The sequence below is a fragment of the Tachysurus fulvidraco genome, chromosome 12, assembly GCF_022655615.1.
Source record: "Tachysurus fulvidraco isolate hzauxx_2018 chromosome 12, HZAU_PFXX_2.0, whole genome shotgun sequence".
In the NCBI taxonomy this organism is placed as follows: domain Eukaryota; kingdom Metazoa; phylum Chordata; class Actinopteri; order Siluriformes; family Bagridae; genus Tachysurus; species Tachysurus fulvidraco.
Window position 1 is genome coordinate 21,411,858 of NC_062529.1, and position 25,964 is coordinate 21,437,821.

Consider the following 25,964-nt stretch of genomic DNA (forward strand, 5'->3'; position numbering starts at 1 on the left):
TCATTTTCTACCACTTATCCGAACTTCTCGGGTCACAGGGAGCCTGTGCCTATCTCAGGCGTCATCAGGCATCAAGGCAGGATACACCCTGGACGGAGTGCCAACCCATCACAGGGCACACACACTCTCATTCACTCACACACACACACTACGGACAATTTTCCAGAGATGCCAATCAACCTACCATGCATGTCTTTGGACCGGGGGAGGAAACCGGAGTACCCGGAGGAAACCCCCGAGGCACGGGGAGAACATGCAAACTCCACACACACAAGGCAGAGGCGGGAATCGAACCCCGACCCTGGAGGTGTGAGGCGAACGTGCTAACCACTAAGCCACCGTGCCCCATAACTGAAGCCTAATAACAGAAAAAAAAGATGGAATTTCAACATTTAAAAGTGTCGATATGGTGAAAACGTTCGCTTAGCTATTTCTAACCTTTATGGAAAGAGTCTCGGGTCTCGGCACTTCGTAGCAGTCGATAACTTTTTATCGCGTTTTCGTAAATCTCAGTAACGACCTGGATGTTAGAGGGTCTTGAGAACATTAAATGTAACTCCAAATGGATAAAAGTTTACAATTTAAATTATCTCCGATAGATAAGATCTCTGGTGTAAGGAATAAAACATTTTAGTGTCAGGTCACATCACACCACTGATTATTTTCCTACATCAGCAATCCCCCGAGTGTATTACTCTTTATTTAATGGCGGAACACACGGACACCCAGGACGCGGGAAAAATGCGGACGCTGTCGGAAAACATGCCCGTGTTTACCCAGAGGCGTGTTAGTGGGTTTAGTGTTCGGCTTTGATCCGTCCGAATTCTTCCTCAAAGAGAAATGCACTGCTGTGTCCTGCTCTCTGGTTAGCAAAGACTCGCTAATAAAGCTGTGAGGAAAACGCTCTTGTGAGAAAACTCAGGCAGCGGTAGGAGGGGGCTAAGCACATCTGCAAACGTCATTAAGAAGAAGGAAAAAAGAGTGAGAGAGAGAGAGAGAGAGAGAGAAGATGAGGATAAGAACCAGAGAGGACTGGAATAAGTAAAGAAAACGGCTTTTAAGAAGGTATTTGAAGAAAGAGATGGAGCAGAAAGCCAAACAGGGCCTGGCGCTCAGGGTCACAGCGTTCGGACGACAGGAATGTCAGACAAAACAAAACAAAATCTCAGACAAAACAACTCCGTACAACAACACCGAGAGTTTCCAAACAGCACAGATGTCCGTCACAGACAAAGAAGTATACTGAGAAAACGTTAAAAGTTTTCTCAGGCAGACGTCTCACACAGAGAAAAGTCTACAGGTCCGTCTCGCTATCACTCGCTCAGAGTTTTAGAAAGTGAGACAGGTGTCAGTGGAGCTGCGCTCTTGTTTTTATTGTAGGATTTAGTCTCCTTTGACACGCAGCTAGCGTCCGGTCCTCTGCTCCTCTTTCACTGCTTTGCGTCCTGACGCGTGAAAAGGTCATGGAAAAAACGACAATCCGTCACTCCGGGAGGAAAAAAAAAGAGAAAAAGAGTGAAAACATAGCGACAAGGTGACCGTCACAGCTCTCTCTCTCTCTGAGCTTATTATTCAGCCGTTTGTCTGAAGTACTAAAAAAATATTTAGTAACTTCAGTGAATCTATTCAGACAGCACACATGGATCACACAGGTCAGGTCTCGACAACGACGCAACAACTTCGTTAACTAATTAGGAAGAAGTCCATATGAGTAGTTTTTTTCCTGCTGTCTTTGAGTCGAAAGTGTGAATTAAGGCCGTCAGTGTTGTCACACAGCGCCTCCTGCTGGTGATGAGTTGTTAAAACCTAACAAGTCCTTTTACTCTCCTGATTAATGAACATAATCTGACCAGTTGAAGAACTTTGTCTAAAGCTATAAAAAAATGAAGAACATTCATTATCTGTGATTGAAACCGATCTTCTCAACTAGCAACAAAACACATAAGACATTGTTCTGTTGTAATAACTGTGCTGACGTGTGTGTGAGTATGAGTGTGTGTGTGTGAGAGTAAGCATGTGTGTGTGTGTGTATGAGTGAATGAGTGTATGAGTGAGTGAGTGAGTCAGAGTGTGTGTGAGTGAGTGAGCATGAGTGTGTGTGAGTATGAATGAGTGTACATGTGTAGAAGTGAGTGAATGTGTGTGTCTATATATATATATATATATATATATATTTATATATATATATATATATATATATATATATATATATATATATATATATGTATGTGTGTGTGTGTGTGTGTGTGTGTGTGTGAGTGTGTGTGTGTGTGTGAGTGTGTGTGTTAGTGAGCGAGCATGAGTGTGTATCAGTATGAGTGTAAATGTGTGTGTGTGTCTGTGCGTATGTGTGTGTATATGTATTCCAAATTTGTCATAAAGTCTATGTCACAGTTATAACAAACCAACAACAGAATAATGTTTAGCACTGATTACAGATGTATAATAACAGCCACATGTGCCACAGGGCCAGTGATAGAGATTTTATATTTAATAAAGAACCACAACTCTGTCATTTCTTAGAGAAAGATGAATCTGTAAGACTGTAATTTACACAAACATTTAATGTGGAAATCAGGAAAAGCCAGTTGTCTCGTATTGTTTCTTACAGACTGTGTGTTATATAATCACTACTTTTATTAGTAAACGTTAACACACCCTCAGCCTCACCCCAAACCTCACCCTCAGCCTCACCCCAAACCTCACCCTCAGCCTCACCCCAAACATCACCCCAAACCTCACCCTCAGCCTCACCCCAAACCTCACCCTCAGCCTCACCCCAAACCTCACCCTCAGCCTCACCCCAAACCTCACCCTCAGCCTCACCAAAAACCTCACCCTCAGTCTCACACTCAGCCTCCCCCCAAGCATCACCCCGAACCTTACCCTCAGCCTCACCCCAAACCTCACCCTCACCCCAAACCTCACCCTCAGCCTCACCCCAAACCTTACCCTCAGCCTCACCCCAAACCTCACCCTCAGCCTCACCCCAAACATCACCACAAACATCACCCTAAACCTCACCCCAAACCTCACGACACCTGACCGGCTGTCAGTGACTGACAAGACTCACTCAAAATTAAATTGGTAGAAGGGTTAGATTTTTCAGCATGACCTTTGACCCCAGGTGTGACCTATGAGTGTTTGTGGTATAGTAAGAGGAAGAAGGAGGAGCTGAAATCTGGAACAGCAGATTTTACAAACACCTGGAGCAGCTTTACCTGCCAGCTGGGCCGAGTGAGCATCTATGCACTCTCACACCGCACAAACTCTCACATGCGCACTCACGCTCTCTCACTCTTGTACACACTCTCACGCTCTCTCACACACTCTCTCACGCTCTTGCACACACACTCACGCTCTCTCACTCTTGTACACACTCTCACGCTCTCTCACACACTCTCTCACGCTCTTGCACACACACTCACGCTCTATCACACACACTCTCGCACACGCACTCTCTCGTGAGTGAACAATGTTTATAGCTGCTATAACCTAAGTGATAACAGTGAGCCAACTTGTTCCCGCATTTATAAATGGATTAGATGTACAATATTTTTACACATTCTTTAATTATTATATATTTTTGATTATATTTTTAGTAATTCATTCTTTGATTATTGTAACAATTATAAAAAATCTATAATTCTTGTAAATAATTATTACATTATTTTTTATATATATATATATATATATATATATATATATATATATATATATATATCTTTTTTTTTTTACATTTTGTGTTATTGCTTTTATGTGTTGTTCAAATAGCTGTAAATATGAAACGGTCACATTTTGTATTCTATGTAACAAAGGGGCGGAGTTAAGGGCCATGTGACGAGCTATGCGGCTGATGTGACGAATGTGAATGCCATTAGATTTGATTTATATAACATTACGTTAGTATATATACAGTATTAGTATTCATATAGATGATGAAGCGGCCATCTTGAATCTGCTGCAAAGCTAAAAGTGGCTGCAGGTAATGATATTTTCTGTAGAAAAACAGAGCAGGACAGTGTTTTCTCCTCACTGATGATATTTTTATGTTCACATGGTGTTACTGAGCTAGACAATACATTTTGAGACAAGTGTGTGATTTACAGTTTGTTCGTGTTAATCCCAAGATAAGCTTCTTAGAATTTGTTAGCGATATTAGCCTCATGGCTCCAAAGCAAGACAACGGAAGCAAGCTTAAGACATTAAACACGTCCTGTTATTTAGGTTAAGGGGAATATTTACCTGAACTGTTCCTTTAAGAGGGTGAAGCTTTGTGAAAATCATCAAGGACGAGTTGGAACCATTACAGACAGACAGCCTGGGTTGTCTTACTGAAACGGTTACCTTAACGCTTACCTGACATCTCTGCGGTTATTCCTTCTGTTGTCTCTTACAGATGACTAATAAAAAGTGGTTTAAAAAAACAGACAAACAGAAAGACAGCCAGACAGAAAGTGACAGACAGAAAGACAGACAGAAAGACAGACAGACAGAAATCAGACAGAGACAGAAAGTCAGACAGACAGACAGAAATCAGACAGACAGACAGACAGAAATCAGACAGACAGAAATCAGACAGACAGACAGAAATCAGACAGACAGACAGAAATCAGACAGACAGAAAGTCAGACAGACAGAAATCAGACAGACAGAAAGTCAGACAGAAAGTCAGACAGAAATCAGACAGACAGACAGACAGACAGAAAGTCAGACAGAAATCAGACAGACAGAAATCAGACAGACAGACAGAAATCAGACAGACAGACAGAAATCAGACAGACAGAAAGTCAGACAGACAGAAATCAGACAGACAGACAGAAAGTCAGACAGACAGAAATCAGACAGACAGACAGAAATCAGACAGACAGAAATCAGACAGACAGACAGAAAGTCAGACAGACAGAAATCAGACAGACAGACAGACAGAAATCAGACAGACAGACAGACAGAAATCAGACAGACAGACAGACAGACAGAAAGTCAGACAGAAATCAGACAGACAGAAAGTCAGACAGAAATCAGACAGACAGAAAGTCAGACAGACAGACAGACAGACAGACAGGAAGAAGGATTTTTTATGTTACTTCATTCTGGACTGCAGTGTTTTGGGGAGAAAGCGGCTGCGATGAGTCAGTTAAACTAAAGAGACGTCAAAGATGAAGCACTTTGAAGTCTGAACTCATTTTATGGTCCATTTCCCAAAGCAAGCATGCAGTGATTGACAGCTGGGGGGGCGGGACTGCTGTGTGTACTTTGATCTTTCTTTCTCTCTCTCACTCTGTGTGTGTGTGTGTGTGTGTGTGTGTGTGTGTGTGTGTGTGTGTGTGTGTGTGTGTTTTAAGGTTGAGAGTTCCTTCTGAAGCTTGGCAACATCTTGCATGAACAGCGCACCCGTCCTGAGACGAGGCATCTGCCAATGTTACGTTTTTCTCATCGTGACATGAATTATTTTAATAATATTCAAAAAGTAAATGGGTGAGAGAGAGTGGGAGAGAGAGACAGAGACAGACAGAGAGGGGAGAGAGAGAGAGAGAGAGAGACAGGAGAGAGAGAGGAGGGAGACAGGGAGAGAGAGAGAGAGAGAGAGAGAGAGAGAGAGAGAGAGAGAGAGACAGAGAGAGAGAGAGAGAGAGAGAGAGAGAGAGAGAGAGAGAGAGAGAGAGAGAGAGAAAGAGAGAGAGAGACAGGAGAGAGAGAGGAGGGAGACAGGGGGAGAGAGACAGGGAGAGAGAGACAGGAGAGAGAGAGGAGGGAGAGTCAGGGAGAGAGAGAGAGACTGAAGAGAGAGAGGAGGGAGAGATGGAGAGAGAGAGAGAGAGAGAGAGAGAGATTTATCACAAAGCATAGGCCACAGCATAGGAAGCTTAGACTGTTTATTTTTCTTTCTTTCTTTTAAATAATTCAAAGGAGTCGTTTGGGTGCTGAAAGAGTCGACTCATTTCGGTGAGCCGAGTCAAATGATCTGACTCACTGATAACAGAATTGCTATCGGTATTGAGATAAATGCTAAGGCTTTATTTTAGTGAACTGACTCATCCCTCACTCGGTGTCTGTGTCAACTTTACTTCTTTTATCCACTCTGAATGAAAGCAATTGCATGAGTGAGTGTGTGTGTGTTTGCCCTGTGATGGGTTGGCACTCCGTCCAGGGTGTATCCTGCCTTGATACCCGATGACGCCTGAGATAGGCACAGGCTCCCTGTGACCCGAGGTAGTTCGGATAAAGCGGTAGAAAATGAGTGAGTGAGTGAGTGAGTGAATGAAAGCAAACAGAAGAGCTTCAGGGGCATCAAACCCTAACGCACACTGCCCTCTTGTGTGTGTAACTGGTACTGCACGTCTCCAAGTGAGTATTGTGAGCAGAATGTTCAATGTCACCAACACAAAGGCTGATTATTTTCCTAGATGGAGTTTGTCATGTTTCTGACAGTGTAAGAGTTTTACAAAGCACTGAAAATGGAGAATCCATCCATGAGTAAGAAATAATAGTTTAATTTTTCCTCCATGTTTTTTCCCTTCACTAATATGCAGATAATTATGTTCCTGTTTTTGTGCAATTTTTTTTTTTTCTAGTTCTATGGCATGAAGATTTGCCTTTGAGTGTGTTCAGTTTTAAAAGAGAATAAGAGATAGACAGAAAGAAAGAGAGAGACAGATGGACAAAAGAGACAGACAGACAGGCAGGCAGACAAAGAAAGAGACTGACAGAGAAATAGACTGACAGAAAGACTGGCAGATGTACAGAGAGGAAGAGACAGACAAAGTGAGAGACTGACTGATGTTCAAAGAGTACGAGACAAACAGATTGTGTTAAAGACAGAGAGAGAGAGAGAGAGAGAGAGAGAGAGAGAGAGAGAGAGAGAGAGAGAGAGAGAAAGTGAGAGAAAGATAGACAAAAGAGATAGACAGAGACAGAGTGAGAGATAGACAGACAAAGAAAGACTGACAGAGAGACAGACAGACAGAGAGAGACAGACAGACAGAGAGAGAGACAGACAGACAGACAGACAAAGACTGGCAGATGTACAGAGAGAAAGAGACAGATAAAGTGAGAGACTGACCGATGTTCAAAGAGAACGAGACAAACAGAGAGTGTGAGAGACAGACAGAGAGACAGACAAAGAGAGACAGACAGAGAGAGACAGAGAGAACGAGAGAGACAAAAAGAAAGAGAGAGACAGATGGACAGAAAGAGACAGACAGACATACAGACAGACAGACAGAGACAGACAGAGATAGAGTGAGAGACAGACAGACAAAGAAAGAGACAGATAGACAAACAGACAGAGAAAAAGTGAGAGACAGACAGACATACAGACAGAGATAGCGTGAGAGAGACAGACAGACAGACAGAGATAGAGTGAGAGACAGACAGACAGACAGACAGACAGAGATAGAGTGAGAGAGACAGACAGACAGAGATAGAGTGAGAGACAGACAGACAGACAGACAGACAGAGATAGAGTGAGAGACAGACAGACAAAGAAAGAGACAGACAGACAGACAGAGATAGAGTGAGAGACAGACAGACAGACAGACAGAGATAGAGTGAGAGACAGACAGACAGACAGACAGAGATAGAGTGACAGACAGACAGACAGACAGACAGACAGACAGACAGACAGACAGACAGAAAGACTGGCAGGTGTACAGAGACAAACAGACAGACAAAGTGAGAGAAAGAGAGAGAAACAGAGAGTGACAGACAGACAGAAAGACAGACACGCAGTCAGAGAGAGACGATTTATTAAATCTAAGATCTAGTTAATGTGTGTAAGACCTACACCTCGTCTCGTGTGTCCTTTACACCTCGTGCTCGGCCTGTGTTTAGACCGCGCAGAGCCGAGACCGTCTGTCTGTATTCCCTGTTGTGTCTTTAATAACGTGTTGTGTCTTCTGCTGCCTTTTAAAGCTTACTACTTATGATCAGACATAACTTGTGTGTTGTGTCTGTTATACGAACACTGTGTGAGTCATAGTACTACAGGATCACTACACAATAACGTATTAACACACACTACTGTCAGGGCTGCTGGGATAGAAAACTAATCAACATCCTGATCAATGAAATGTCCGGGAAACGTCTCCGTAAAAAAATACCGCCGTCCAAATCAACAGTCACACAATTTATTCTCTTTAAATCTGCTTATTTTTTCAAAACAAACATAGCAGACATCCGACGCTCTCTCACGCCGACAGTACGTTCAGAAGAAGCGTCAAGCTAAAGAGGACACGCCTGGACTAGCTCCGTAAGGACGTTCGCAAACGCCGTCATGTGATAAGCCGAGATTTAAAGCTCGGTAGCGGAGGAGCGAGAAACACAGGAGACGTTTAAACACAAGTGAACTTAGAAATGAAATGAATTACTGTACGACTCTGTGATTAAGGGTCCACGTTACTCAGTGATGGATTCGTTTGGTTAAGATATCGCTGCTTCTTATTCGTCCCTCAAATCCAATCGGAAGTCACAGAGACATGTCACCTGTCTGATACGTTGTCCTGATAGTGGCGCTATAGTACACGGTATGTCATGGGGAAGTCGTGGCCTAATGGTTAGTCTGACTCCTAACTAGAGGTCTTCTCAGGTCTAACTAAAATGTACCCGACCCGAATCGCTGTTTACCCGAACCTGACGTGCATAACTGTTTTTTTTTTTTAAGAAAGACCCGACCCGAGACAAACCTGAAAAGATTTAGACCCGAGGCAATTTTTTTTTAACCCGACTGGACCCGAATGTTGCATAACTCTACACTAAAGTAACCGCTACATCGTGGATTCAAAATTGATTGACAGGACTGTTTCAATGACAATTAGCTTACCGTCAGCAACATGATGTCGCAAGCGGTCTTGGCAAATAGAGGAGACGTTGGAAAAGGACTCGAGTCGATGCACAGTACAGATACAGTAGTTCAGATCTTCTCGAACACTTTTTTTAAATTACCCGAGACCCGATGCAGCTATTATTATACCCGACCCGTGTCCAATGTACATGTGAAACTTTTAGACCTGAACTCGCTCGGGTCGGACCTCGGGTTTTCGGATCTAAGTGGACCCGTGAGGACCACTACTCCTAACCCTAAGGTTGTGGGTTCGAGTCTCGGGCTGGCCGCTGCCTTGAGCAAGGCACCGAACCCCCAACTGCTCCCCGGGCGCCGCAGCATAAAAACACTCCGGGTGTGTGTTCACGTTGTGTTTGTGTTCATGGTGTGTGTGTGTTCACGGTGTGTGTGTGTTCACTGCTGTGTGTGTGTTCACTGCTGTGTGTGTGCACTTTGGATGGGTTAAATGCAGAGAACAAATTCTGAGTATGGGTCACCGTACTGTACTTAGCCGTATGTCACTTCACTATGTTTTGAGTATATTTTAAGAAGCATGAAGTCAAAATCCCTTTTTTTTTTTTTTCTAAATCACCTTTTCATTGTCTCAAACCAAACAAAACAAGAAGAAGTCAATGCCAAGAGCTTCAACATAGATGAAGAGACGTCGGCTGAGTCCCAAATCGCACACTTACATCATTGTGTAGTATAAACAGTGTGAGTCTTGTGTTTACACTGAGAAGGAGGAGGAGAAGGAGGAGAAGAAGAAGAAGAAGAAGAAGAAGAAGAAGGAGGAGGAGGAGAAGAAGAAGAAGTTGTCGTCTTCAGGAACCTAAACGATGACCTTATTTAACTGAAAAAGTCTCAAATATTGGACACTTCCTGCACTCAACACTTTGCGGTAAAGGAGCAAAAGCGATTCAAGCTGTTTTGAAAGAAAGAGCGACAGAGTTGTTTGGTTTGGAGAGTTTAATACCAAAAGGATTATCTCTTATAAATTACAGAAGAAGAAACTGTCTGTTTTCTGCAAAAGTTTTATCACAACAGAACAGAAAGAATTTCCAGGACAAAACAAAGGACATGACGGTCATCAGATGAGATCACAAGCGAATGGTATCACACAGTCGGTCTAGGACACAGCACGCCAAGACGCATGACAAATTTATCAATGCCTTCTTAGGACACAATGGGACCTGTGAACGCTCCTAAGGAGCATTAAAGACCTCCGGACCGTCCCACAGATCCAACCTCAAACGACAGTCACCCTTTAAAGCAGCTCTTGCCGGAGGTCAGAGGCTGGACCTGTGCAGCAAGAAGTAAGACACACTTTTAGGAGAAGAAGCGTTTATTTTTGTCACATATACATTGCAGCTCAGCGAAATCCTTTCCTCACATATCCCAGCTATGGAGGTTGGGGTCAGAGCACGAAATACTGTACACCACTGGAGCAGAGAGGGTTAAGGGCCTTGTTTAAGGGCCCAATAGTGACAGGGGCTTGAACCCAGATCCTTAAAGAGTTCTGATCTCTCAACCGAGGAGTCCGACCTCTAAACCCTTCCTACACGACATTAAAAAGATCCTTAACCAAGACTATTCAGTTCATAAGAGACGACGTCCAGCACATTACTTCTTTATAGGAGAATAATAAACAAACAAACAAACAAACAAACAAACAAACAAACCCCTTTTCTGTTTTCAGCCTGCTATACAGTATGCGTCTTGTTCTTTACCGTCTCTTCATCTCTGTCCATAAGTGAGGGCAGTGCGGTGTGTACGAGTGTGTAACACAACCTGCTGCCCCTTTGTGTGTCTGCTTGTAATGAGCCTGTAATGACCTCATACAAAATGCAGCACACAGATCTGCTATCACTCGCTGACTCTCTCTCTCTCTCTCTCTCTCTCTCTCTCACTTCTGTATGAATAACGGAGTCATTTCAAACCCCAGAGATCTTCAGCAGACACATTGGGTCTCACTCAAGTTCTCAGGCTTCTCTATTTAGCTGAGATGTACGAGTAATACGCTACAAACCGAATTTTTTTTTTTAATTGAAATCGATCAGATTAAGGACATGTTCTGGATCACTGTGTGAAATTACGACCCGTGTGTAAACAGACCCGAGGCACTTATCGCCTCCGGTCATGACTCTCTTAAAGAAAACACACCTCGAGCTCTGTTATTATATTAAACACACGTTTTACTGCACGTCCTGCTTCGTCTCAGACACTTACGAGGTCCGTCACGATACGTAGCAAACGCTGTTCACAAAGTAACCACAAAGTGAGCCAAAAGACCGCTATCGTCATTTACATGTTTCAAAATGTCTCCGATTTTATCTAGTCTCATCTCAAACAATCAAAGGAAAGGTTTTAGTGTTGAGGAACAGACATGAGGCAGAGACAGAGGTAGCAGAGATGAGGATGATGAGGTTCTCTGTAGGAGTGACGAGGATGGACAGGATCAGGGACGAGGACATCAGAGGGACGGCTCGGGTTGGCTGTTTTGAGGACAAGGACGGAGAGGATAGATCGAGATGGTTTGGACATGTACAGAGGAGGGAGATGGTTATATTGGTAGAAGGATGTTGGAGATGGGGCTGCCAGGTAAGAGGTCAAGAGGAAGGACAAAGAGGAGACATATGGATGTGTTAAATGAGGACATGAAGGTACTGTAATTGGTGTGAGAGTAGAGGATGCTGAGGATAGAGTTAGGTGGGAACTGATAATTCGCTGTGGTGACCCCTACCGGGAAAAACAGAAAGCAGAAGAAGATCTAATCTCATCTCAGACTGCTTCTGGTGACAAAAATAAACTTTTTTTTAAAACTAATTTAAGTTCAAATTGAAAACTTCTATTAGCATTATTAGCAAAATTTCCAGCTTTCTGAAACGATTTCTCCTTTGATAAAACGCTAGGGGGCGAAGACGATGGAGATAGACTACAAAACTATACCTCCTGTGTTCCTGGTTCCTTGCTAATTTGGTCTCAGCTCCTTAAAGCATGCCAGTAATCGTGTGTGTGATCATTTTGTTACTGAGATGACGAGCCATATCGTTTGGTTTGATGAATGGAGCGAATGCCACGGTTCATCCGAAAACTCCGCAGGCGCTGAGCGGTTTATATTTCCAAGCAAAACTGTATTCTGTATATTTATGAATGTATAATATAGACATGGCTCTATGTTGTTAGTGCAGGGTGTTAGGTCATTATCGCCTTGGAAAAGGTGCTAACTTTTTTTTACTGCCGTGATTATTAATCCTTTGGATTCTTGATTCTTTAACTGTGAGTTATCATTAAAATCATTAATCCTAACGTACATATCACATATTTTTATACTCCTCATTCTCTACACATACTGTGCCTTACATACATCTGCACTATTTTATTTATGTGTATCTATATATACCCTATAGTACATTCTGTACATTCTGCCTAATATTTTACATTCATATATATATATATATATATATATATATATATATATATATATATATATATATATATATAGAGAGAGAGAGAGAGAGAGAGAGAGAGAGAGAGAGAGAGATAGATAGATAGATAGATAGATAGATAGATAGATAGATAGATAGATAGATAGATAGATTTAGTGGAGTTTATTCAACAATGTCCACACATCTCTGCACTGCTATAGCCTTTATATTTATTCACTGTACATCTATCTATCTATCTATCTATCTATCTATCTATCTATCTATCTATCTATCTATTCTGTCTGTCTATCTGTCTTTTCTGTCTGTCTGTCAGTCAGAATCAGAATCAGGTTTATTGGCCAAGTGTGTTGACACACACAAGGAATTTGGTTCCAGTAGTTTGTGACTCTCAATAGTACAGACATATCTATCTATCTATCTATCTATCTATCTATCTATCTATCTATCTATCTATCTATCTATCTATCTATGTTTTCTGTCTGTCTGTCTGTCTATCTATCTATTCTGTCTATCTATCTATCTATCTATCTATCTACACATGTACACATACACACAGCAGGACTGTTTCTCTTGTGCAACTCGACAACAAACTTTTAGCCAAACGAAACATGGATATTTAACATGAACCCGTACCGTGATATCGATATCACGATAAGACGGTATATTTATTAACTGTTACACTGATTTGATTCCGCAAGCATCAGATCGCTGACATTAACATTGTGATGTCTAAAAACGTTGCAGGTCCTAAAAATAACAGTAAACGCACAGGAACTTACCTTCAATGCTGTAGTCAAAAGTTTTGGTTTAAAACAGAACTGCATTCAGTTCATTATTATTATTATTATTATTATTATTATTATTATTATTATTATTAGGATGAGCGTTGTTTTTGTTGTCTAAACACCTTGTAGACCGTCTTTTTTGTGCAGATTTCCAGTGTAAAACACACACAAGTCTCACACCGGTGTCTCAGATCACGATTTCGGCGCCTGGACGCTTCTAAGCAACAGGACCAAACTTTGTGTGTTGTGTTTTTTCTCGTTGTCCCTTTACTCGGAATATTACGGTAACATTGAGACACGGTTTCCGGGTCGCTCATCTGATTCCGTGGCGTTCTGATGAACTATTATTGTCCAAACGTAGCTGATAAACGATAAACACACCTTTGTGAATGATCAGAAATTAAATTACATGTTGTTTTTGTTTTTATTACACTTGTGCTATTAAACATCACCCCTCGTGGCTCAACTTTAAATTACATCGTGCACCTTTTAATAATCATAATAATTATCATAATAATAAAACCCAAGCGCAAAGTTAATACAAAGCTCAAATTAGCAACTAATAACGGTTCGATGATAAAATAAATAATAAAAGCAAAAATCGTAATAAACAAACAAACCACAAAAAATGATGATCTATACATTTATGGGAAATGTAGTTTAAACCGACCATTAACGTTATTCGAAACCACGCGTTTAAGACTACAAAACCCATAATGCTTTGCGTCCATACGTCGCCACATGTCCTCGTGACCGATCCCGGTACAAGAAATAGAGGTGACCTCCTAAACAAGTGGCAGAGACGCAGCTTGCAGGACGAACTCTTACAAAATGGTAGGTTTTTAAACGTTCTCAGGCTTGATTCGGATATCTATAATGAGTTTATTAATATCGTGCGTGATTACTACGTGTTATTTTTGTGATTAACGGTTAAAAAGGTCGATTTCGTGCCCATTTGTGCAGTCTGGAGTTAACGGTAAGGTTGTGTTTCAAACCGTGACGCACTCCTTACGTGCGCGCGCTACTTAGGGTCTGAATATAACGGTTTTTACACTTAAAGTAGTGTTCTCGGTCTTTGTGTGGTGGGCGTTTGGGATACGACCCAGCTAGTTATGGGGTTCGCTACAATACAAAGCTCCTGAGTTCCAAAGCTAAGATAACTGTAATTAAAACTGGTGCACAAGTAATTTTACGGGTTACCAGAGTTTTTTTTATTGTATTTTTATTAATGTATTAATTTATTTACTTTTTTTTCTGCCATTAACGTTACAATTGAAGGACGCGGGTTGAAGGACGCGTGTCATTGATATAAATATTATTATTATTATTATTATTATTATTATTATTATTATTATTATTAAGAGATTTTTCCTTTCTCTTGCTTCCCACGTTACTATTTAGGACACTAAAGTTGGCAAGATGCCTCACATCAAGGCCTTGTTCTATTTCTGAAGGTTAACCTGCTCGCCCCGGTGTCCTTCTGTCTATAGTCATGAGGAAGACTGGCCTAAAACTCTATTCTTCATCCATTTGTTCATCTGGGTTCATCCAGGGCCAACATGTACACTCTCTTACTCTCTCTTTCTCACTTGCACTCACTCTCTCTCACTCGCACTCTCTCTTTCTTTCTCTCTTTCTTTCTCACTCGCTCGCACGGACTCTCTCTTTCTTTCTCACTTGCTCACACTCACTCTCTCTTTCTTTCTCACTCGCTCGCACTCACTCACTCTCTCTCTTTCTTTCTCACTCTCTCGCACTCACTCACACTTTCTTTCTCACTCTCTTGCATTCTCACTCACTCGCTCACACCCAAGGGTAATTTATCGTAGCCGGTTCCTGTGTATGGGCATGTTTGTGGGTGGAGATAGAGAACCTGAAGGAAACCTTCACTGTCACAGAGAGAACACGTAGCTCAGGATCAAACTGAAAACCTCAGAGCTGTGAGCTTGCACTGTTTTATCATCCACCCCTTTACAAGACACTGTATGTTGTGTTTTTCTTCCCGCAGGCTGATCCTATCCGAGTTCTGGTGACCGGTGCGGCCGGGCAGATCGCCTACTCCCTGTTGTACGGCATCGCCAAGGGAGACGTGTTTGGAAAAGATCAGGTGAATACGGGGCTGAGTTTACACAACAAGATATCGTGTGATTTCTGAACGTTTCCAGGAAAAGAGCTTGTAAGCGTTCGACTGTTACAGAAGGTGACTGCGTCCCAAATTACACCTCGGTACTAAAAAGCGGATACATACTAGCAGAGTTTTATCAGAACACATTGTAGACGGAGGTAGTAAACTATTTACTTTACTGTCTTTACAACGTACCGTCATTTCTATCAGGACGCCACAGGAAATGAAGTACTTTTTTAGAACATAAGTAGATCCAAAGGAAGTTGGCTACAGTTGGAATTTCTCACTTTTACTGCATGTAAATGTTTGTGTTTCTCAGCCTATTATCCTGGTGCTGCTGGACATCACTCCCATGCTGCCTGTGCTGGACGGTGTGGTCATGGAGCTGCAGGATTGCGCTCTTCCGCTTCTAAAGGGTAAACTACATGCCGATGGACGCTTGCATGCACACACACACACACACACACACACACACACACACATACACGCGGGTACAAAAACTTTTATTCTTACTTAACACATCTGAAAGTAATTGACTGCGTATCTTTTTTTTTTTTTTTTTTTTTTAAAGGCACCGTTTTGAGTGTTGTTCTTATTTGTGTAACCGTGCACTGTGGCTTAATCTGCCGTGCCGTGGGAATCGGGCCGCTCTCTAAACACAAGCGTGACTGGTCTTTAGAAGAGCTTTACGTGGTTTTGTGTGGCGCGCTGATGTACGAGGTGCCTAAAGCTGGCAGAATCACAGCTGAGCCCCAGCAGAATGACCCCGGATGTGGTCGGTCACACAGCTGTAGTTTTGCCCTGGAGCTGCTGTGACAATGAATGCCTAAAATGCCACATGGTGAACGCTTCAAAGCAGACTTCCTGTTCTCTGTAAGGAAAGGGTGTCAAATTATATTTGGCCCGCGAGATCATATCAAATGTGCATTACAGCTGACTAGCCGCATGCTCCGCTAATACTACAAATCTCAGAATGCCTTGCCACTGTATTGACGCGTAGTCACGAACAGCAAGCGCCCCTCATTCTCTGTTAACAGTCGTTAACAACCATGTTACAGTCACATCGGGCAACTTAATTCCACCCTCCACAAAGATGGACAATAGGAGCTTTCAAGACAGGAGGGAGGCAGATTATCTGTTCACGAATATAAAGGTCAGACCTGTTTGTCTTGTGTGCTAACGGAGCTAACGTGTCTGTAACGAAAGGATATAACATAAGAAGACACTATGTAACGAAGCATTATGAGAAGTATAAGGACCTGGACGTAAAGCAGAAGCTCCAGAAGGTGGAGGAGATGGAAAAAAGTCTGGTTTCCCGGCAGACTATGTTCATGAAAGCTAAATAAAAAGTGAAGCTGCTGTAAAGGCTGTAAAGCTTTATTGTGGCAGCAGAGACGGTAAAATCTGCCCTTTAATGAGGGAGAGTTTGTCAAAAAGTGTATGGTCAAAGTTTGTGACATGAACATCACTGATGTGTCTTTTATTTCAAATGTAATTTCTCTTGTGTTTGTAATATAAAGCTCTGGTTGTTCCAGATCCTGTGTTTAAGCAGAACTAAAGTTTGTTTCCATGAGAAAAAGGTTGAACTTTACAAATCAGTTGCAGTAAATATTCAGTTTGGCTCGTGACTTTATCTCGGTTTTACATTTTGGCCCACTGTGACTTTGAGTTGGACTCCCTGCTGTAAGGGCTTAAAGATGTCGTAGGCCATAAACAGACGTGTATCTCCATCTCAAAGCTGCTCTGATTGATTTCCTGTTCAGCACCTGGTCACACGTGACGGGGGAAAAGATGTGTGCAGAAAATCCACTGCTTTAAGTTCCTGTTAATCTCTTAGACTAACATGCAGGATCTTTTCTCTCTGTCTGTCTCCCTTTCTCTCTGTCTGTCTGTCTCCCGTTCTCTCTGTCTGTCTGTCTGTCTCCCGTTCTCTCTCTGTCTGTCTGTCTCCCGTTCTCTCTTTCTGTCTGTCTGTCTCCCGTTCTCTCTTTCTGTCTGTCTGTCTCCCGTTCTCTCTCTCTGTCTGTCTGTCTCCCGTTCTCTCTTTCTGTCTGTCTGTCTCCCGTTCTCTCTTTCTGTCTGTCTGTCTCCCGTTCTCTCTTTCTGTCTGTCTGTCTCCCGTTCTCTCTTTCTGTCTGTCTGTCTCCCGTTCTCTCTTTCTGTCTGTCTGTCTCCCGTTCTCTCTTTCTGTCTGTCTGTCTCCCGTTCTCTCTTTCTGTCTGTCTGTCTCCCGTTCTCTCTTTCTGTCTGTCTGTCTCCCGTTCTCTCTCTCTGTCTGTCTGTCTCCCGTTCTCTCTCTCTGTCTGTCTGTCTCCCGTTCTCTCTCTCTGTCTGTCTGTCTCCCGTTCTCTCTTTGTCTGTCTGTCTCCCGTTCTCTCTTTCTGTCTGTCTGTCTCCCGTTCTCTCTCTCTGTCTGTCTGTCTCCCGTTCTCTCTCTCTGTCTGTCTGTCTCCCGTTCTCTCTCTCTGTCTGTCTGTCTCCCGTTCTCTCTTTCTGTCTGTCTGTCTCCCGTTCTCTCTTTCTGTCTGTCTGTCTCCCGTTCTCTCTCTCTGTCTGTCTGTCTCCCGTTCTCTCTTTCTGTCTGTCTGTCTCCCGTTCTCTCTTTCTGTCTGTCTGTCTCCCGTTCTCTCTTTCTGTCTGTCTGTCTCCCGTTCTCTCTTTCTGTCTGTCTGTCTCCCGTTCTCTCTTTCTGTCTGTCTGTCTCCCGTTCTCTCTCTCTGTCTGTCTGTCTCCCGTTCTCTCTCTCTGTCTGTCTGTCTCCCGTTCTCTCTCTCTGTCTGTCTGTCTCCCGTTCTCTCTCTCTGTCTGTCTCTTTTGCTCTCCCATGTAGAGGTCATCCCCACAGATAAAGAGGAAGTAGCCTTTAAGGACCTGGATGCTGCCATTCTGGTGGGCTCCATGCCAAGGAAGGAGGGAATGGAGAGGAAAGACCTGCTCAAGGCCAACGTGGCTATCTTTAAATCTCAGGGCACGGCGCTGGACAAGTACGCCAAGAAGACGGTTAAGGTGATTTTATAAAGATTTCTCACCTCACACGGTGTGATTAAATGCACCTGGTACAGTATGAAGAGGTTTTAACGCTAAAGTTATGCATGCTATCAGTTCTCACACACACACACACACACACACACGAGCTCGAGGTGAACACACTTCAGATCCCAATGTCCATAGCTTCTGATTGTCATGTATAATTAAATCACCATAAGATTTATAATCGCCGATCATTTTAAATCCAAAATAATAAGAAATTGAAAAGCCAGGGTTTAACTGGAGAGCTTTTCCTGCATGCTGCTCGTTCACTTGCTGGTTTCTCTATTTATTTAAAAAAAAAAAAAAATACAAAACCTTCCGAGGACGGTAAAACCATCAGCAGCGTTAGCCTCGCTCTACAACACCTGAGGCAGCTCTCGAAGGACCTTTTGCGTCTCTCGCTGTCGTCCTGGCAGGAAGCAGCGTCTCCTGTCTTTATCCCAGGGGCCTTTTCTCAGAGACGAGCTCACGGCGAGTCTGTTATTGTACACTGGTGTTTAAAACCCGGTCACGGAGGGAAGCCGTGAACGTCGAGGAAAAGCCGCTTGTACAGTTTTGTGACTTGTACTGTGAAATCGTGATCTATATATTAACGTGAAGAGCGATAAGACTCATTCAGAGGGAAAATAAAGCTGGTGGCTTTTACAGTAAAATACAAGAGAAATGTCAGTAGTGTGCAGAACGTCAGCAAAAACTAAACACCATGTTACTGTAGCTCGGGTCCACTTACAGTTTAAAGCCTCATACAAAGAGGACGTTTCTGTAAGCCGACCTGTGACCTGAAACATCTAGAACTGTGAGATCAACCAAAAAAGTTCTGTCTGGAGAACCCTGATCCTCTGACCAACAGCCCAGAGCCTTACCTGCTGTAAGAGAAGCTAAAATACAACCCTTGTTGTTGTTGTTGTTGCTCTGCAGGTTCTGGTGGTGGGAAACCCGGCCAACACCAACTGCCTGATCGCAGCTAAATCTGCTCCCTCTATTCCTAAAGAGAACTTCTCCTGTCTGACTCGCCTGGATCATAACCGTGCCAGCTCTCAGGTCAGCACACACACACACACACACACACACACACACACACACACACACACACACACACACAGATACAACTGTTTGGTTTGGAAACTGGATTCATATTTTTGAGCTTTTTATGTTAGAACATAAACGATTTAAATCAATAAAGACTCTCTCTCTCTCTCAGAGAGGGTTATAGAGCAAGGAAGAGAGAAAGGGCAGAGAGAAGGAAGGGACGGGGGAAAGAGAGAGAAAAGGGAGGAGAGGAAGGGAGAGAGAGAAAGGGAGGAGAGAACACGGGAGGAGAAAGGGAGAGGAAGGGAGAGAGCAAAGGGAAGAGAGGAAAGGACGAGAGAGAGAGAAGAAGGGCAAAGGGAAGGGGGAAAGAGGAGAGAAAGGGAGGAGAGGAAAGGGAGAGAGAGACAAAGGGAGGAGAGGAAAGGGAGCGAGAGGAAACAGGAGGGAAAGGGAGAGAGAGACAAGGAGGAGAGGAAAGGGAGAGAGAAAAGGGAAGCGAGAAGGGAGAGAGAGCAAGGAAGAGGAAAGGGAGAGAAGAAAAAAGGTCAGATATTAACGTCCGCTCTCTCCTTTCCTCTCTCTCTCTTCACTTCCTCTCTCTCTCTTGCTCTCTCTCCCCTTTCCTTTCTTCATTTCCTCTTCCTTTTCCTCTCTTCATTTCCTTACTCTCTATCCTCTTCTCTTCCACTCTCTCTTCCACACACACACTGTAGAATGTTAGCTTGTCATGTTCCTGAGGCAAAGATCAGTTGAACACTTACCAGTAACCACTGACATTGTGTCCTGAAGCCTGTTTACTTAATTCATTGATTAATTAATTATATATTCGGTAATATTTGGTGTTTATAAAGTTATCGTGACGGGACGTTGTGCTACGTTAGTACACGTGTACACGTTAGTATTTAAACACAATTTACGGCGTCAATATAAAATCATTAAGTTTTTGTTTTAAACAGCCTGAATGTTAAATACTGAATTCTAGTTTAATAAGTACCGCAGTGTGTTTGTTGTTGTTTTAACTAAATGCTTATTTATAATTGTAAACACTAGCCACTGTTCAGTCTAAGCTGTAGTTCCGGATCTTCTCCTGTAGGTGGCAATGCGCTGTGGTGTTTCAGCCAACAGCGTGAAGAACGTGATCATCTGGGGGAACCACTCGTCCACCCAGTACCCCGACGTCCACCACTGCTTGGTCAACGTGGGGGGGAAAGAGGTGCCCGCGTTCGACGCCGTGAAGGACGACAGCTGGCTGAAAGGAGACTTCATCTCTGTGAGTTTGTTCCCAATAGAGCAACACAGCACCTCGTCTCAGTGAGGCGTGAAGACATTCACAACGATCTTCCAACCTCGATCCAGACGTCTAAGGGGCTTTTTACACCTGGTCACTTCATGCGTTTTCTGTGATCTGATAGCTATCTGATGGTATAAACACCAGGTCTAAATGCCCTCCGAAACGTTTTCGAGACGGATATAAATCCGATGGTTCAAACCCCTTCAGGAGGTGGTCTGGGACACGTTTCAGATGAAACTGGAGAGGTGTAAATGAATGTGGTTGTTCAAGACACATACGTCAGCGCTGTACTCCTCCCAAACGGAAGTACGTCACTCGCAGGTGGTCTTTCACCTTTTGCAAACAGTAAATGCTGTTTTTTGTAGCATAAACGTGGTAACCAGTTTTTTTTTTTGTCTTCGTTTGATCGCATTCTGAAAACCGCATACACCAAAGCGTGTTCCATTTCAATTACCCCGGAAACGAGGTCAAATATATTAGCATTTTGGGCGGGAGTAGAAAGATCGGATCGATATCCGATTCGCCGAGACGCTTTTATGTGGCCTAATGTAAATGGGACAGTTCTAACAAATCAGATAGCTATCGGATCAGAGACAACACATGAAGTGACCAGGTGTAAAAAAGACCCTTGGACTAGCGCACACCTTTTACTCCAGTACTCTGATTTAAAAACAATAATTCAGCTTGTATTGGCAGATTGTCACCACAAGATGGCAGGGTTTAATCAGTGACTCGTTTCTTAACCGGTTCAATTATCTAAGGCATTAGAATCGGATGTTGCATTGCGAAGCTGCACACGATTAATTATAACTCGGGTGAAATTCCTGACATCTGTAGAGAACAAGAGTATTTCCTGTCAATCAGGACTTCAGACACACACAAGCAGAATTGCAGAAACCGAAAGCAGAAATAAATGTGCCGGTTTTTTTGCCTTGGAAACAAAACAAGCAAAAACGAGTTTGATTATTCTTCACTGTGTCCTACATTCCACTCATCCAGATTCGTTGCCATATAAATAAGTAATAATATAAATTTATTCGTTGCCATATAAATAAGATAGGAACGAAGACGAGGTACAGAGCGAATCAGATAAAAACGTTAAGCGTGAAATGGATAGAAGAATCCGGACGCTTGTTTAAGCACTGGAATATATTCGTTGAATTAAACGGGTGTTATATATTTAACAAAAATACAAATTTAATTTTTATTTATTTATTTTTTAATAAGCATAAAAAGAAATGTTCTTTCCTTCATGTCATTTCCTCAGACGGTTCAGCAGCGTGGAGCAGCAGTCATTAAGGCTCGCAAGCTCTCCAGCGCCATGTCTGCTGCGAAGGCCATCTGTGACCACATGAGGAACATCTGGACCGGCACCGCCGAGGTCTGCTACATCTAACCCAGTCCGGCGTTTCATTTTCACACACAACTGATCAGACCCAAACTTCACACTTACACCCGACTCGCTTTGGTGTTGGTCGGGTTTTTAATCACATTTCAAATTAAATACATCCATTTTTAATCAGATGTAAATTGGTGGTGTGTTTGTGTTGTTTAATTTTTTATTTATTTTTTTGCGCGTGTGTGTGTGCAGGGTGAGTTTGTCTCCATGGGTGTGTATTCTACCGGAAACCCTTACGGCGTCCCTGACGACCTCATCTATTCGTTCCCCATCTCCATCAAGGTGAGCGCGAGCCTGTCGCTGGGACGACGAGATCATAAACAGTTGACGTGGTAATATGCATTTAGTGAGCTAGCTTTAGTTAAGTGGCACGTGTGTTCTATACGTGTGTGTGTGTGTGCGCGCGTGCGCTAGAGGTCTTCACGGGTCCACTTGGATCTGCAAACCTGAGGTCCGACCTGAGCGGGTTCGGGTCTAAAAGTTTCACGTGTACCTCAGATATAATAATAGCTTCATCGGGTTTCGGGTAATTTAAAATGAATGTGTTTTTACCGAATGGACCCGAGAAGACCCGAACTACTGTATCTCACGTGTGTGCATCGACTCTAGTCCTTTTCCAACCTCTCCTCTGTTTGCCAAGACCGCTTGTGACATCATGTGACTGGCAGTAATCTAACTTTTGTTGAAACAGACCTGTCGATCCATGTTGTAGCGGTTACTTTACTGTCTTTCTGGTGCATGCAGGGCTGCATCGGTGTGTGTGCAACAATCGGGTACAGTCGGGTTTTAAAAAAAGTCGTGTCGGGTCTAATTTTTCCTGTTTGTCTCGGGTCGGGTCTTTCTTAAAAAAAATATCTATATATATGCATGTCAGGTTTGGGTAAAAAGTGATTCTGGTCACTTCAGGTCGGGGACATTTCTTTAGACCCGAGAAGACCTCTAGTGTGTGTGTGCCACTGCCACATTAGGAAAGAGAGGAAAAAAACCCCAACTGGCTTAAACAAGTCCTACAAGGTTTCTTTAGTTCTTCACTTCTGATTTTATTTCCAACCCACATTTACTTCCCCTTTTATGTCTGTTGGAATTAAAAACACCGAGCAAAAGGTCCGGTGTTTCGCAAAGAGACGCATCATATCCCCCCACCCCCGCCAGCACACGCACGCCCAGCAATTACACTTTTTATATGGCTCAATCCTGGCTGCTTTATAAAGTCTCCCTCTTTTTGCATTTCTCCTGCAGGATAAATCCTGGAAGATCGTTGATGGTCTGGCTATCAATGACTTCTCCCAAGCCAAGATGGACGCCACCGCCGCCGAGCTGGTGGAGGAGAGAGACACCGCCCTGTCCTTCCTGAGTGTCTGACTAAATGACACGCCGAACACACGCCTCCACCCAGACGCACGTCTGTGAAACGCCCCAAAAAGCACTCCGTTTGCTTCTTCCCCCATTTTCCATTAACAATTCAGTAGGTCACACACAAGCATAACTCTGTGTGTGTGTGTGTTGTTACAATAGGAACCTGTTGAGGAACCTGGTAGATTCTAGACCTCAAGAATTCAGATTGTGTTACAGTTCGTCACCGTTTGGTGTCTTTTCACTTCTATTAGACAAGTCGCACAAATGAGACGATCAGAGAGAGAAACCCTTACAGTCTAATAGGTCAGATATACAGTCTAAGGTCAGTTCGCTCGCTCGCTCTCTCTGTCTCTCTCTGTACTTGTACGTTACTATCAAGCCTTTAAACCTTTGAGTTGTTACATCACCAGTTGGATTAAACTCGTTCAGTTGAATAATCTTTGGATGCATAATTACCCATGATGCACTTGTTGTCAAATTATACTGTACCAGACAGTTCGTCAATCAATAAAAGTGAACATGTAAACTTTGACTGAAGTGATTTGGTTCTCTCTGTCTGTCTCTGTCTGTCTCTGTCTGTCTCTCTGTCTGTTACGTCCCAAACCGTTCACACACTAACCTCATAGAGAGGCAAACATTTGATTCCCAAAATAGAACTTGATGTTTTCTTCCTACAAGTAGCATACAGGTACTCTGTGTATGTCTCTGAGTCTGTGTCTCCGTCTGTCTGTTTCTCTGAGTCTGTCTCTGTGTCTCGAGTCTGTATCCGAGTCTGTCTGTGTGTCTGTCTGTCTGTCTCATAAAAGGCTCTGTGGGTGTTTGTCAGTACATTTGAGTATCGTGTGTGTGTGTGTGTGTGTGTGATATTAAAAACCTCATTACTTGAGTAAATGTTACTAATTAGACGGTATATTTAACCAGGCTGCAGATTAGACCTACTGATCAAACACAATCTACACATTAGTCTCTTCATTCTTAGTCATTCTATTATATTGCCTTTAATAATGCCGACTTTCATCTCCACTGCTAATGTTGTCTTTAGGGAGCGTGTAGCATGTTTCAGAGCTGTGTGTTTTTAACTTGATTCATTTCTCACGTGTGATGGACGTTCATTTGATATTCTCTCTTTCTCTTCTCTGTCTGTCTCTCTCTCTCTCTCTCTCTCTCTACTAAAATTGGAACGATACAGAGAAGATTAGCATGGCCCCTGCGCAAGGATGACATGCAAAATCATGAAGCATTACCATATTTTTTTTTTTTTCTTTTACTGTTCAGTGTTTTATTTTTGGTTTTAAGTATGTTAGGAAACAAGGGTTCAGGTGCCAACGGGTCAACTTCATCTTCGGTCAAGCGAAGATGGCAATATACCTGAGCCGGAGAAACCAGATTGCACAGAATGCTGACTGTGAGGCCACAACGATATTAAAAAGGTCTCTATCTCTCTTCTCTCTCTCTCTTCTCCCTCTCCCTCTCTCTCTTCTCTCTGTCTCTCTCTCTCTATATATATATATATATTATATATATATATATAATATATACACTTTCCACCAAAACCGAATCTCATAATTAAAACTTTTAACTTTTAATTTTTTTTAATTAGTTGTTTTATGTTCTTTGTCTTAAACTCTTAAAAGTGAGCAAACAGAATGTCCTGATTAAAGTATTTCAGACATCCAGGCTAGACGTCAAACACCCGAGGGATTAAACTGGGTTTACATTGCAGACTACCATGAAATGTGTTGCTTGCCTACTAGCTGATGACTTCAGGTTAAAACATCCTGCTTCTCTTTACCTGCAGACTTCAAAACCTCGACAGCTGATTTGTCTCAGTCTTGTTTGTCATTTCGACTTGAAATAGTTTTATAGTTTTTTGGTCTCGGTCGAGGGTTTGTAACAATAACGGTTGTGTTGCCTTGTAGTTGTAACTCGATTGTATTGGTGGAGGCGTGTAATCTGTACCAATATTTCTATACACTGTATTTAAAAAGAACAAACTAAATTAATTTATTATTAATAAGTCCATTATTAAAGTTATTAAACTGCTGCAAGTAGAATTAAGTAAGGGTTTTACTTGTAGAGAAAATAACTGCATTTACAAATTCTCTGGTGACTTAATTATGATAATAAGTGACATCTTTGTTTGTTCAATGTTTGCATCATCACCTCTATAGCACCTGCGTTGTTTTTCTAAATAACATGTCATAGTGATCGTTGCTGGAAAATAGTGAAAGAGAATTGAAGCTTTTTTTTAGACAATAAAACCTGAACGTAATGTAATCCCTCATGTTTGAGATTGTTTACATTTGTTTCCTTATTAATTGCCATGGTACAGTAACTGCGCTAGGAATCCCCAGATGAGGATGAGGTTCCCCTTTGAGTCTGGTTCCTCTTAAAGTTTCTTCCTTTACCATTCAAGGGTGTTTTTCCTCACCACAGTCACCTGAGTCACCTCAGACTTGTTCATTGGGGATAAATAATCTACTAAAGGTGATAGAGCATTTTCTTATTTAGCTCCCAAACCTTGTTATAGTCTTCCTGATAGTGTTCGGAGCTCAGACACACTTTTCCCAGTTTAAATGTAGATTAAAAACTTCTCTCTTTAGTCAGGCGTACACACAATACAGTACATCCCATAATATTGTGCTCTAATCCATCTGACCAAATGCACATTATCATCTA

The 25,964-nt window shown here is 42.5% G+C and overlaps 2 protein-coding genes and 1 pseudogene across 6 annotated transcripts in view; 2 read left to right on the forward strand and 1 right to left on the reverse strand.

Annotated features, from left to right (window-relative positions):
- The window catches only part of LOC113640495 (WD repeat containing planar cell polarity effector), a 95,841-nt gene extending 82,480 nt beyond the window's left edge, over positions 1-13,361 (reverse strand). For 2 of the 5 annotated variants that reach the window (XM_047821390.1, XM_027142976.2), the window contains exon 1: positions 13,047-13,327. The gene's annotated coding sequence lies outside the window, so the exon portion shown is untranslated. Of the gene's footprint in view, positions 1-13,046 lie in introns of all 5 variants that reach the window. The other 3 variants (XR_007144500.1, XM_047821391.1, XM_047821389.1) reach the window with 3 other exon arrangements.
- Positions 13,362-13,733: 372 nt separating this feature from the next.
- On the forward strand, positions 13,734-23,817 carry mdh1ab (malate dehydrogenase 1Ab, NAD (soluble)). Its single transcript, XM_027142977.2, has 9 exons — positions 13,734-13,886; positions 15,061-15,159; positions 15,497-15,593; positions 18,008-18,183; positions 19,126-19,248; positions 20,333-20,509; positions 21,798-21,911; positions 22,122-22,211; positions 23,169-23,817. Exons 1-9 carry the CDS (start codon positions 13,884-13,886, stop codon positions 23,289-23,291), a joined length of 1,002 nt encoding a protein of 333 aa, XP_026998778.1. The 5' UTR covers positions 13,734-13,883; the 3' UTR covers positions 23,292-23,817.
- A 628-nt stretch (positions 23,818-24,445) lies between these two features.
- Positions 24,446-24,537, forward strand: LOC113640583 (annotated as a pseudogene).
- Positions 24,538-25,964: the final 1,427 nt, after the last annotated feature.